At 49.6% G+C, this 13,925-nt stretch overlaps 1 protein-coding gene across 5 annotated transcripts in view; it reads left to right on the top strand.

Annotated features, from left to right (window-relative positions):
• The first annotated feature begins 10 nt into the window (after nt 1–10).
• Nucleotides 11–13,925, top strand: part of SCLY (selenocysteine lyase) — a 32,374-nt gene continuing 18,459 nt past the window's right edge. The window contains exons 1-4 of one of the 5 annotated variants that reach the window (XM_058699654.1): nt 11–145; nt 2,696–2,808; nt 7,934–8,034; nt 10,987–11,140. In XM_058699654.1, coding sequence (XP_058555637.1) covers nt 57–145; nt 2,696–2,808; nt 7,934–8,034; nt 10,987–11,140 — 457 coding nt within the window. In that variant the 5' untranslated portion in view covers nt 11–56. Of the gene's footprint in view, nt 146–2,695; nt 2,809–4,675; nt 4,827–7,933; nt 8,035–10,986; nt 11,141–13,925 lie in introns of those variants that run through there. The other 4 variants (XM_058699663.1, XM_058699665.1, XM_058699658.1 and 1 more) reach the window with 4 other exon arrangements.

Genomic DNA, 13,925 nt, shown 5'->3' with positions numbered 1-13,925 from the left:
AGACGCTCCCGGGCGCGACCCGCGCGGTCGGCCGGTTGGGGTAGTGCTGGGGCCCGATGGAGGCGGCCGTGGCGCTCACCGGGGATGCGCGCGGGCGCGCGGCGAGTCAGCCCGGCGACGGTGGAGAGAAGACCCCACCGGAGAGGTGCGCGCCGTGAGAGGGAAGCGGCCGGCGCCCTCCTCCGGGAAGCCCTCGGGGTTGGGAGGTCCCGCCCGGGGAGGCCGGATGCGGGCGGTGGGGAGCGGTGGGCAGGGGTCTCTCCAGGGAGGGTTCCCCCCCCCCCCCCCCCCGCTCGGGGAGGTCGGAGGCGGGCACTGGTCTCTCCGGGGGAGAGACCCGCCCGGAGGGGGGCGCCAGCTGGCGGTCCCCGCGGGCCTGCGGCCGGGCGCGCTGTCGGCTGGGCGGCTCGCGTCGCGGGGTGCGAGGTGGGAAGCACCGCCGCGCCGGGGCTCCCGCGCCAAGTGACGTCCGGGAGTCAGCGCCCGAGTCCGGGGAGAGCGCGCGGGGCGGGGGAGCAGCCGCTGCACCGGCCCCGGGGCTGAGCCGAGCGCGCGGCTGGAGCGGAGGGCTTGGCAGGGCGGCGGTCAGCGAGCGGAGCCACGGAGCTCAGGAGGGACTTCGGGACGTGTATTCCAGGCGCGGGGGGAGGGGGTGGCGGGACAGGGGAGGAAGCAGGGCATCGTTGGGAGTCTTGTAAAAATCTAGGAGAGGGAGGTGGGGTGGACCGGAGTGGTGGCGGTGGTGGCGAAGGGGGGCTTCTGAGACGGAGCCGCAGGACTGGCTGGTGCACCCGCGCAGAGGAAGGAGGGTCTGCGGAGCGTGCCCTCCGGGCCCCTGGCCTGAGCAGTTGGCCTTCCGGTCCACTGTGCCCCTGCACCCGAATATGAGGAGTGTTTGTGTCTTTAAAATTCCGGTCCAGGCCGAAATCTGACCATCTTTTTCATTAGGCAGTCTACTTTGGTGGAGACTGAGCAAAGGGGCTAGGGGAAAGCCCTGCAGGGAGACTCGAGTGGAGAGGAGGCTCGCAATACCTTTTTATTACATTTTGGTTGTGGACAGAACAGAGTTTAGCTTTCGCATCCGATAACGATAGCATCTTAAGGAAGAAGACAATAATAGAGCAGAGTTATCTATAAAATGTTCATCTGAAACTCAGGCCATGGATTAGCTCACCCCAGCAGCAGACTGAAAAGCTGCAGTCGCTGAGCAGACACTAGTAGCTTGAGGAAACTTAGGATACTTAGTAGGAAGTGTCAGCAAAATTAGGGGCCCTTGCAGATTTCAGTCACAGCAGAAGCAGCACATTGCCAAGTGGGAGTGGCCAAGGGTCAAACTTGCCAAAGCCTCAAACCAGGTGACTTTGGACAGCAAGATGTTGCATTAAAACACTGTGGTTAAAACAACAATAACAACAGACTTTTAACAGCCACAGTTGGTAATTTTATTTGAATTTTCATGTGGATTGGTTTCATTAAACATTGTTATTGATTTTAGGGGCACCTGGGTAGCTCAGTCGGCCCACTTTGGCTCGGGTCATGATGTCTCGGTTCCCGAGTTGGAGCCCCACATTGGGCTCACTGCTGACAGCACAGAGCCCACTTGGGATCCTCTGTCCCCCCCTCTCTCTGCCCGTCCTCCATTAGTGCGTGCGCTCTCTCTAAAATGAATAAAACATTTAAAAAACTGTTACTGATTTTAAAATCAGGTAAAATAATAGTATTAGGCAGGATTACCTATTGTATCTATTAAGAAAGTATCTGAAGGGTTTTGATACTGGTAAAAAGAAATACAGATAAATTTTATTTAGGAGGCATCTTTCAGGGGATGTGCTTTTCTGTGACACTTTGTTGCAAGTCCGGCCCCTGCTGTGTGCTGGCCATTGTTCTCAGTGTTGGTGACAGAGCAGTGAGGAGAACTGGCAAAGCCCATGGGCCTCTGCACCTGACCTTCTATTACTGCCTCTCGAGGCAGACAGTCGACAAGGAACCAGTGCAGTGTGTCAGAGGCTGCCGAGCGCCATGGGGATAGAGGAAGGAGCGGGGGGGGGGGGGGGGGGGTCTCCGGGTGCTTGGAGGAAGGGGACTGGCCGCTGTACGGGGCTTCACGAGAAGGTCAAGATGGAGCAGAGACCCAAAAAGGAAAGTGGGGGGGGGGGCGTGGTCACTGGAGGCACAGGAAAGTGAGGGAGGGAGGGAGGAGAAGCAGGTCCGCTCATGTCAGGGAGCAAAGGGGAGGGTGTGGGGAGGAGTGGGCACCCAGATCACCCGAGCCTCTGGCCAAACCAGAAATTACAGAGAAAAAAGAAAAACTTCTGGAATGTGTGGCTACTGGGTGTGCCTGGTTCCCCTCCTTCCGTGTGGAGGACAGGAGCCAGATCTGTCCTTGTAACCAGGACCCTTGATCCTCCTACCAGGGGCTGGAAAGAGGTTTTGCAGATCTAAATGGATGCTCTCCTAGTGATCGTAGAGGACGCTAGCAAATACTAGATTGCTGGAAAACCGGGCATACCTTCTCCGTAATTCACGAAGATTGGGGGATTGCCCAGTGCAGCTGCTGGAGCCTGCGTGGTGTTCGTGCAGAGAAGCTCCCTGCCCTTGCTGTTTGCTCCTGCGGAGGTGACGGACGCAGGGCAGCCGTGCTCCGGGTTCCGTCTCCTTTCCCTTAACAGACACATCTTTGTTCTCTTTCCGGCAGGAAAGTTTACATGGACTATAACGCAACCACCCCGCTTGAGCCAGAGGTTATCCGGGTCATGACCGAGGCCATGAGAGAAGCCTGGGGGAATCCCAGCAGTCCTTACCCCACAGGTAATCCTCGAGGGTGCTCACAGATCCGAGATATGGAGGGCGGGGCACTCTTAGAGAAATTGTGCACCTCTTGTGGTCACTTGGTGTGGAGAGATTTTCTGTTAACTGCAGGTCTTAGGTGTAATTTTTGGTAGATTTTATTTGTTTGTTTTTAGAGAAGTCCAAACTTGTACACTGAGCTGGTTGATAATCTTTCATTTGGAACACGCACACCGTCCCCCTTACTCAGATGAAAACGATGTTTTATTAAGAGCTATTTGTAATGACAATACCTATTGAAACCCTTTCGCGAATCTGTCTGTCTCAGTTGAGTCTTACAAAATTTGCAAAACCTTTAAATCATCAGGATTGCATATAATCCTGGCCTTTTTTTTAAAATGAAATTTACTTTAAAATTCTTAACGTCTGTTATAATAAAAATATTCTTATTTATTCTTGTGTTAATGTAGATCATTAAATTGGTGGTTTGGAAAATAATTTGCTTCAAGTCGGGAGTGTTATGTTTTTCACATAGTGATCTAAAGTTGTACCTTTTTAATTTAATGCTTATCAGATAATTAAGATAAACTTAATATGGATTATGATGAACTAAAAGCTTTCAACAGAGTGTTGCCAAGCTCTAGGATTTAGTAATATTTGTATACAAGTTTACAGGCTTTTGTGGGTTTTCACATGTGTTCGTTTGCTAAAAGCTTCACAGCTTGGTAACTAAAAGCTTTTTCAAAATCAGGTACTAGTCATTCATTAACTTCTTTGGTACGTGTATTCTAGTTAATCTTGTGGACGTTGCCTTGTATCTTATCTTTCCTCTAGTAAAATTGTATTTTCCAGTGAATTAAACTTGAGAATATGGAGGACAATAAAATGCTAATAAAAAACATTTATTATAAAGAAGTTTAAGAGTAACCTTGAAGGGGGCTCCTGGGTGGCTCAGTTGTTCAAGAGTCCGACTGTGGCTCAGGTCATGATCTCACAGTTCACGACTTCAAGCCGTGTGTGGGGCTCTGCAGACAGCCCGGAGCCTGGAGCCTGCTCCCCTCTCTCTCTGCCCCTCCCCTGCTCACGCTCTCGCTCTCTCTCTCTCTTTCTCAAAAATAAAAATAAACATTAAAAAAAGAAAAAAGAACAACCTTGAAGGAGAAATTCCCCTTCTTGACCTGATGAAGCCTGTCACTGGCTTTCAGGTTGCCTTTGATGGCCTTTGTTTCTTTGTTAAGAACCATAACTAAAGTCTACATTGCAATTCACTCGTTGATACTCAGGTAGAAATGGCGGGGGGGGGGGGGGGGAAGGAAAGGAAAGAAAAGAAAATCACCGTTATGATAGAATGGTTTGATTAGTTTCACAATTATGATTTAATAATGATAATAATTCCTTTGGGAGAATTTATTTTAGGGAAAATGTTAAGGACGTGTAGGGAGAGTTGAGATGCCCAAGATGTTTGTCAAAGCCTTGCTTACAATGGTACAAAGCTGGAGACAACCTCAGCGTCCATCAGCCAAGGACTTGTCCCGTAAAGTATGCTGAAACCCTCGAGTGGAGTTCCGGACCCTGTCAAAGCCATGGTGTGGACTATATCGATGACCTAGAAGCACAGTAGCAGCATATTGTTCAAGTGGGAAGGGCGTGTTATAAAACAAGAAGGTTTCTTTGTTTCCCATACCCACCCCCTAAGGAAAAATTGTTTGTGAGCCAGGGTAGAAAACGTATCATTTTGCTGTGAGAGACAGAAACCCCCAAGGAACAGCAGCTTATATAGGCGGAAGGTCATTTCTCTGACCCTCCGGGGCCCACGTGGTCACACGGCCAATGCCAGCGACCCCGGCTCCTTCCATTCTCTCCACTTGTCTCCTGTTCATTCCCCCAGTGGTCAAGACGGCTGCTCCTGCTCAGGCCATCACGTGCGCAGCCCAGCCCGTAGGAAGGAAAGAAAGAGGAGGGGAAAGCGATGCCCGAGTCCTTCAACGACACTTCTGGAAGTTGCATGTATTGCTCTGGCTTCTAACGGCTTGCCAGAGGTTGGTCCCATGGCCGTGCATTAGCATTCCAATTGCAGTGGGAGTTGGGAAATGAGGTCTTCATTCTTCATTCATCTGAGATTTTCTTCACCTAAATGTGGCCGTAATTCAGCCACGTGCCAGCTGGAGATGTCGCGGTCGTAGGAAGGGAGGGTGGCGGAGTGGACAGCCAGCAGCCTGAGCCCAGAGGACATGCACTTGGGCAGGGGATTGTGGGAGGTTCTCAGGTGGGCAGCGGGGTTCAAGAGCTGCAGGGGACAGTGCCACGTAGGGCCGTAGAGGCCACTGTGAGCGCCCGGCTTGCCTCTGACGTCACACACAGTGTCTGCAGGACTCGGAGCAGAGCAGGGACACGGTCCATCCCAGCGGCTCGCAACATTTTGGGCTCACAGCCCCTTTACGCTCTTCGAGCGTATGCAGGACTCCAGGGAGCTCTTGTTTGTGTGCGCCGCACGCACAGATGTTTGCCACACTAGAGAGCAACACTGGGAAGCCTGAAGTAAATATTTAGGAGTTCAGTAACAAAACAGTGGTGAATCCATTACGTGTTAACTTTTTTGCGTGAAAAAGAAACTGCCTTCTCCCAAGAGCACAGATTTAGTGAGAAGAGTGTCATGGTCGTACACGTGAAAGCCTCTTTAGTGTCTGTCTAAACAAGAAAGTTGCTTTCCCGTACCTGCTTCTATATCGAGTCTGTTGCAACATTCACATCATGTGGCTTCTGGAAAGCTCCGCTATATGCTTTGGAGAAAATGAGAATAAAAAGACAGCGCGTCCCTCGCTGGGCTGGGGCTCCAATTCCAGACTCCAGATGGCCTTGCGCCCTGGCAGGTCCTCGGGTCCTCCCTCCCTGAGCAACTCAACACCGAACGCCAGCTCAGTGCCCAAGATTCTGCTCGCCCCACCGGGTTCCCTCTTGCACCCAGAGAGGAGTCCGGAGTCTCCTGTGGCGTCAGTTACAAGCACCAACCTTAGTGCCACAGGGAGTAAGGGGCATGTGGCTCCCACGGTCCCTTAAAGCAGCCCTCCTTCACTGGGCTGCCCCTCACACCAGAGCCCCTCGACCTCCCCCAGCAATGGCCCACTTCTTCTCTCCCTTGCCCATCTCCACCCGCCCTTCCGTTCCCTCTTGAACCCACGGCAATCAGGCTCCCAAATCTCCTCCGACCAAGGTCCCCGGGTGCCAAATCCAGGACCTCACCTCCCCCCCACTGCCAGCAGCAGCTCGCTGCTCCCAACTGGAGCCACTTGCACCCAGAGAGGAGTCCGGAGTCTCCTGTGGCGTCAGTTACAAGCACCAACCTTTACGCTTAGCTACACTAACAGCTGCAGACATTGCTGACGTTTGACAGTGAGAACGTGCACACCCACGCGTCTCCCACCTACTGGGTCCCAGCAGTGCTGCTGCGTCCCCTGGATCCCTTTCTTTCTAAATTTACACGTGTTTCCCATGAGCCCCTGAGTTACAGGCACAAGGAGCCACCCGTGTGTGTGTGTGTAAGAGAGAGGACTTTCTCCCATCACAGTGCCGTCGTCAAACCTGAGAACGCGGCAGTGAGCACAGCGGTTTTCAGGTGCATCCATGCTGTCGGGGTGTCCGGAGCTCGTGTCCTTTCACGGGGGAGAGCGCCCCTCCACGTGGAGGCACCACTGTCTCCACGCCTTCACCTGCCGGACACATGAGCGGTTTCCAGCTTCTGGCTGTCAGCAGTGATGCTGCTGGGACCGTCACCAGGGACGTCACTTGCTTTCCTCTCAGTAAAGAATGACTGCCGTGAATGCCTAGGGACGGGGTGGCTGCATCGCACGGCGGGGGCATGTGTGGCTCCTTAAGGAACTGCTGTCCTGTGTCCAGCGTGGCCGTGGCACGTCCTGTCCCCGTCGTGGTGGTCCCTCCGTGGCCTCCTGAGCGCTCGGAACAGTCAGTCGTCACTTCAGCTGCTCTCCTGGCCACAGAGTGGTGGGGACGTGGCCCCAGGAGCCCTTACTCAGAAACGCCCGGAGGCTTGTGGAGAAGGGCAAAAAGTGAATAGAGGGCGGCTTTTGCAAAGTAACGGGCGAATTAGGAAACCCACCTTTGGAAAGAAATCGCCGTGAAGCGCTTATGTGAAGGTCTCGAGGTGCGTTGGGAAAGGCGGGGGGGGGGGGGGAGTCATACTCCAATCCAGCACAGACCGTCACGACTTAGAAGGCAAATCCATACAAGAGTTGGGCGCCCGGGTGGCTCAGTCGGTTGAGCATCTGACTTCAGCTCAGGTCATGATCTCGCGGTTCGTGAGTTCGGGCCCCACAGGGAGCTCTGTGCTGACAGTGCAGAGCCTTCTTGCTTGGGATTCTCTCCGCCCTCCCCCGCCCCGCTCACGCTCTCTCTCAAAAATAAATAAAACATTGAAAAAAAATCTATACAATAGTCTTTTAAGGATTGTGTGAATTTCTTTGTATATTAATTTTTACCACGTGATTTTACATTTCTGTTTATGTATGATTGACTGGTTTCATGGTGCCTGCTACCACCCCCCCCCCTTTTTTTACAAGTAGGGCTGAATACTCACCCAACTTTGCTCTACAGACTAAGGAAGAGGGGCCACTGACACCTCAGAATTCCCCTCCTGCCTGCCCTTCCTTTCACTACCACATACAATTTGGGTCCTTCTGTCTCACCAGCCGGTGACACTGGCTGAGTGGCCTCCGTGTGACCGTGGGTCTGTCCCCGAGGCTGTAACCTGTGTCGTGCACCATTGGACCTTGTGTTGAGGGCTCAAGAGCTCTCTTGAGCTTATTTCTGGTGTTTTGCAGCATGATCTTAAGCAAATTATTCCATCCTTTGGCCCTCCTGTCTTGATGGGGGGGGGGGGGCAGGGCAGATGGCCACGGCTCCCCTGTCCTGTAGCCTCTGGTGAGACGACGATCATGTCTGCGGGGACTTCAGGGTCCCTGCGCCGACTCTATCCTAGGTTGTGGCCTGTTGTTTTCACGCCAACAGGACACGGGTCGTCTCAGAATCGCCCACCGAGAGCGGTTCCTTCACGTCTGGTTGTTGTTCTAAACGTGTGTTTGTTGGGAAACCGCAAAGCCACGGTAGTGAGTGTCCGTTTTGGTCTCTCGAGGTAAGAAGGCCAAGGACATTATTGACACAGCTCGGGACAACCTTGCGAAGATGATAGGTGGGAAACCCCAGGACATAATCTTCACTTCCGGGGGCACCGAGGTAAAGTCTCTAGACAGGCTCACCGTCTTTTCGCTGTAAGTCATATGAAAACATAAAATGTGATTCCCTCTTGGTATTTTTTTAAAAGAAGAGTGATACTTGGTCTTGCTGTTTTGCAAATTAGCTTGATATAATTAGCCAATATATATCCTATAAATAAATTCCAGGTGGCTGATAGGATGTTTGTGATGTGTGTACATTGACTTGGCTTTGCATCATTTCAACGAAGAAAGTTTGTCCTTTATTTTGCCCTGGAATTAGTCTTTTAAATCCCTTATTGTTGCCTTATTAAGAGTTTGAGGTTTGACCCATTTCAGATGCACTTTTATTTTTATTTAAAAAATTTTTAAGTGTTTATATTTGAGAGAGACAGAGAGACAGAGACAGAGTGTGAGCAGGGGAGGGGCAGAGAGAGAGACACACAGAATCCGAAGCAGGCTCCAGGCTCTGAGCTGTCGGCACGGAGCCCCATGTGGGGCTTGAACTCACGAACTGTGAGGTCTGGACTGAGCCGAAGTCGGACGCTTAACCGATTGAGTGACCCAGGTGCTCCATGTACTTTTAAATTGGTAGGAAAACTCAGAGACCGTGTGATGGCTTCTCAGTTAGTAATGGTCACTGTCTTGCTTCCCACAGGTGATGTGACTGTCCACATAGAAAACCCAGGAGAGGGCCACCTGGGTTAAGTGTTGGTTAAGCATTGGAATTCTCTCTCCCCCCCTCTCTGCCCCTCCCCTGCTCACGCTCTCGCTTTCAAAGTAAATAAACTTGAAAAGAAAGCCCGGGAGAATCTGCAGCTAGGTTATCAGAACTAATAAGAACATTTAGCAGTTATGAGATACAAAAACCAGTTGTGTTTCTGTGTCCCCTCAACACGCACGTGTGTTGTGGAAAATCAACCTCTGTGCTCCAGAGCCAAAATGTAACATGCAGAGACGGTCTGGGGACAAAGAGGGACAACAGTTTTATCACTTTGCCAGGCAAAGGAGGCCACAGCAGGCTAGTGCCTTCAAAACTGCAGACCGGGCCGGGGTAAAAGGCTGAGGGGTTTTAGAGGAAAATACAGGATCCAGGCAGTGCCGGTAGGAATCTGGACCGGGATGCCAGCCGCGTTCGTCATCTTCAAGATGGTCTTGTGACCAGCGATGGCGCCGACTATCAAGCCTCATTACTGAGAATCAATACCGAGTCCCTGGAACAAAGGATTCTGCAGAAAAACAAGTGGAGGGAAGGAGGCTTCAAGAATGAGGAAGAGGAAAATTGGTTCAGTTTAAAGTCAAGCCTTGCTGGGGCATTAGTGTGTCCACCTTCATTTTCCATCTTTGCGTTTCTATAGCAGCTTCAGGTGCTTACCAGAGCACGGAAAATAGCAAATACTTAGGAAATAAGCCTAATAAAAAAGAATTTGTAAGACCTTTTTTTTTAAACGTCTTTTTTTTAAGTGTATTTTGAGAGAGAGAGAGAGAGAACACGAGCAAGGGAGGGGCAGAGAGAGAGGGAGAGAGAATCCCAAGCAGGCTCCAGGCTCTGCACTGTCTGCACAGAGCCCGATGGGAGGCTCAAGCTCTCAAACCGGTGAGATCAGGACCTGAGCTGAAATCAGGAGTTGGACACTCAACTGACTGAGCCACCCAGGCACCCCTGCATTTGCATTTATATTTGACACACATTTCTCTGAGATAAGTTTTTTGTTTTGTCGTTTTAAAGTCTTCTACTCTGAACCCTTCACTTACCCTCTCTTGATACAGAAACCAATATTGTTAGTTTGCTAGTGTCTTCCAGGGAGAGTCTATGCGTTAAAAGTATGTAGATTTATATATTCTTTTTTAAAAGATGTTTATTTATTTTTGAGAGAGAGATGGAGTGCACGCGAGCAGGGGAGGGGCAGAGAGAGAGGGAGACATAGAATCCGAAGCCGGCTCCGGGCTCCAAGCTATCAGCACAGAGCCCCACGCGGGGCTCGAACTCAAGAGCCATGAGATCATGACCTGAGCCAAAGTCGGATGCTCAACCGACTGAGCCACCCAGGTGCCCCTATATATTCTTTTTAAAAAGATGTTTCTTTATTTTTGAGAGGGAGAGGGAGATCGAGGATCCAAAGCGGGCTCCATGCTCTCAGCACAGAGCCCGATGCAGGGCTCGAACTCACGAACTGTGAGATCATGATCTGAGCTGAAGTCAGATGCTCGACCAACTGAGCCACCCAGGCGGTGCCCCTGGATTTATATATTCTTTTCACCTTTGGAAGCATATTTTTGCATATATAAACAAATGTGTGTGTATTTCCTCTTTTCGATAGAAATTGGATAGGTTACTGCATATAATGTCTGTGACCTTTTCGTAAATTACTATCACGTAGCAAGTGGATTTGTATGTGAGACCCTTCGGTATCTGCACATAAAGGGTTTCCTTGGTGTTTATGCCTCGGTGCACAGTGAACATTGTTGCCTGATTTATTTGCCGGGCTCTCTTACTGGTGGACACTGAAGGCTTTCTGAGGTTGAGCTATTTCCGGCTTCCCCCTCAGGAAGGACCTCTGCGCATGATTTCGCTTTGTGTAACTATAGCAACAGGATCAAGTCCGAGAAGCAGACGTGCCGGGTCAGAGGGCTCATTTGATAGTTAGAAAATGGTCAGATTGCACTCCCATCAGCAGTGGGTACCGGGGCCCAATATTCTTTTTTTGATGGTTTCTAAAATTTAAAAATTCGTAACAGTGCCTAACCAGACAGGCATAAGTGGCTGGAAACGAATTCTGACGTTATCGCAAGTTTGAAACCCCCACCCTTGGTCGCCGAGCATTCAAAACGTGCAGCCCAGAAGTTGAACGTCTTTGGGACTGTTTTTTTCCTTCTTAAACGTTAGCCGCGAGGACGATGAAGTGAGAGAGTGCCACCGTCGCCCTCCCCTGAGCGCAGGTCTTACAAATGTTCTTTCTGCTGCCTCCCGCAGTCCAACAACTTGGTGATCCATTCCGTGGTACGGCACTTCCAGCACACCCGCAGCGCAGAGGGGGACGGGGCCGTGCCCCACCTCGTCACCTGCACCGTGGAACACGACTCCATCCGCCTGCCCCTGGAGCACCTGGCGAACGAGCAGGTGGCCGGTGAGTGACCAGCCTGGCGGGATGCCCGCGGGGCAGCTCCGCTTACCTCCAGTACCGGCTTCCAAGAGGAGGAACTCGCCCCTGGGACCTGCGGAATCATGCCCCCTCCTGCATGCGGTCCTCAGGTGCGGGGGCCACACGGCCTGTTCCCACGTGGGGGTAACCTGTAAACTGTAAATACGGCCAGTTTCCCCCTTAGGGACAAACTGGGTCATCAGCGTGTAGAACTAGTCATCTGATTTACTGAATGATACTTCAGACTCTTGTACGTAACAGGTATGCACATAGTGAAATCGTATGCCTGTCAGTGCTAAGCAGGGCTCTTCACTTGGATATTAATTAAATCTTGGCTTCTTTCTCTGTGAAGAACAAGCGTCAAATAGATATCAGCTTCGGGGGTAAACACAAGAATAACTGTGCTCCTGCTGCACGACTTCAGCTCGACACAGTGGGCGTGACTAGCCAGGCAGGCCGCGGGGTCAGGCGAGCTTGGCCAGCAGCAGCCCTCGGCACCTTTCCCTTCCCCTGTGATACGAAGTCTTGACACGCCGGGTGCAGACCGCAGACTTTTGAAAACTAAGAGCCTTTTGCTCCCTCAAGACAGCCCGGGTAAACACTTTCCTTTAAACAGACTGACGTCTCAGCCTTCCTCTTCCATCTGCCTGGAAACCTGAAGGTGAATCATGGGAAAGTATTTTTATCATAATGATAAAGGACACAATGCCATGAAGCTCCACTTGACGATGAAGGCTTTTTGTTGATTTTCCCGTTGGACTGGTAGGAGAGTTTTTCTCTTTATGGTCTTACCATACTACTACTTTACTTTATTTTATTTTTAATGTTTATTTACTTACTTTTGAGAGAGAGAGAGTGTGTGTGAGTGAGGGAGGGGCAGAGAGAGAGAGAGAGATTGAGAGTCTCAAGCAGGCTTCATGCTCAGCGCAGAACCCAACATGGGGCTCAATCCCACAACCCTAGGATCATGACCTGAGCTGAAATCAAGAGTCAGACACTCAACCTACTGAGCCACCCAGGTGCCCCGAAAAAAAAATGGACTTTCAAACAAAGACTGTGACAAGAAACAAAGAAGGACGCTAAATAATCATAAAGGGAATAATCTAATAAGAAGATACAACATTTATACATTTACAATGTGTGTAAATATTTATACACACAATGTGGGAGCACCCAAATACCTAAAGCCGCTAACAACAAAGGAAGTAATCCATAGTAATACAATAATAGTAGGGACATCTAGCAACCAACTTACATCAATGGATTGATTATCCAAACAAAAAATCAATAAGGAAATTGTGGCTTTGAATGACAAATTGGACCAGATCCAACAGATACCTTCAGAACATTCCATCCTAAAACATCAGATTGCACATTCGTTTCAAGTGCACATGGAGCGTTCTTCAGAAAAGATCACGTTAGGCCACAAAACAAGTCTCAACAAATTAAGAAAGACTGAAGTCATACCATGCCTCTTTTCCAGCCACAATGCGATGAAACTAGAAGTCAACCACAAGAAAGACTCGGGAAAGAGAACAGAAAACATGCTACTAACCGACTTCAGAAAAGAAATTAAAAAGTACATGGAGACAAATGAAACTGAAACACAACAGTCCAAAGAATTTGAGATGCAGCGAAAGCTGCTCAAAGAGGGACATTTATAGCAATATAGGCCTAGCTCAAGAAGCAAGGAAACATCTCAAATAAACAATGTTACCTTACACCTAAAGGAGCTAGAAGAAGAAAAACAAACAAAACCCATAACCAGGAGAAGGAAGGAAATAGTAAAGATTAGAGCAAAAATGAATGGAATAGAAACTAAAAACAAAACAAAACAAAAACCAGATCAGTGAAACTAGGAGCCGGTTCTTTGAAAAGATCAACAAAATCGATAAGCCTTTAGCCAGACTCATGAAAATAAAAAATAACCCCGCACAAAGTCACAAATAAAAGAGGAGAAATAATAGCCAACACTACAGAAATACAAAAGATTATAAGAGAGTATTATGAACCATTTATGGCAACAAATTGGACAACCTAAAAGAGATGGGTAAGTCCCCAGAAACATACAACCGCCTAAAACTGAAGCAGGAAGAAGTAGAAGATTTGAACAGACCAGTGACCAGCAATGAAATTGTATCAGTAATCAAAAACTCCCAACAGGGGCGCCTGGCGGGCTCAGTCGGCTGAGCGGCCGACTTCGGCCCAGGTCACGATCTCGCGGTCCGTGAGTTCGAGCCCCGCGTCAGGCTCTGGGCTGACCGCTCGGAGCCCGGAGCCCGTTTCTGATGCTGTGTCTCCCTCTCTCTGACCCTCCCCCGTTCACGCTCTGTCTCTCTCTGTCTCAAAAATAAATAAATGTTAAAAAATAAAAATAAAAACAAAACTCCCAATAAACAAAAGTTCAGGACCAGATGGCTTCACAGGTGAATTCTACCAAACATTTAAAGAAGAGGTAATACCTGTTCCTCTCAAACTATTCCAAGAAACAGAAGAAGGATTACCCTGATACCAAAAGCAGGTAAAGACACTACAAAAAAAAAGAGAACAACAGGCCAATATCTCCGATGAACATAGATGCAGAAATTCTCAACAAAATATTAGCAAACCAAATCCAGCAATACAATTAAGAAAATCATTCACCACAATCAAGTGGAATTTATTCCTGAGATGCAAGGGTGGTTTGAAATTCACAAATCAATCAACACGATGTATCACCTCAACAAGAGAAAGGATAAAAACCACATGATCATTTTAATAGCTGCAGAAA

This window comes from Neofelis nebulosa, chromosome 2, assembly GCF_028018385.1.
Source record: "Neofelis nebulosa isolate mNeoNeb1 chromosome 2, mNeoNeb1.pri, whole genome shotgun sequence".
Taxonomy (NCBI): domain Eukaryota; kingdom Metazoa; phylum Chordata; class Mammalia; order Carnivora; family Felidae; genus Neofelis; species Neofelis nebulosa.
The sequence above is the reverse complement of the archived record's forward strand: the minus strand, read 5'-3'. Positions and strand labels throughout refer to the sequence as shown.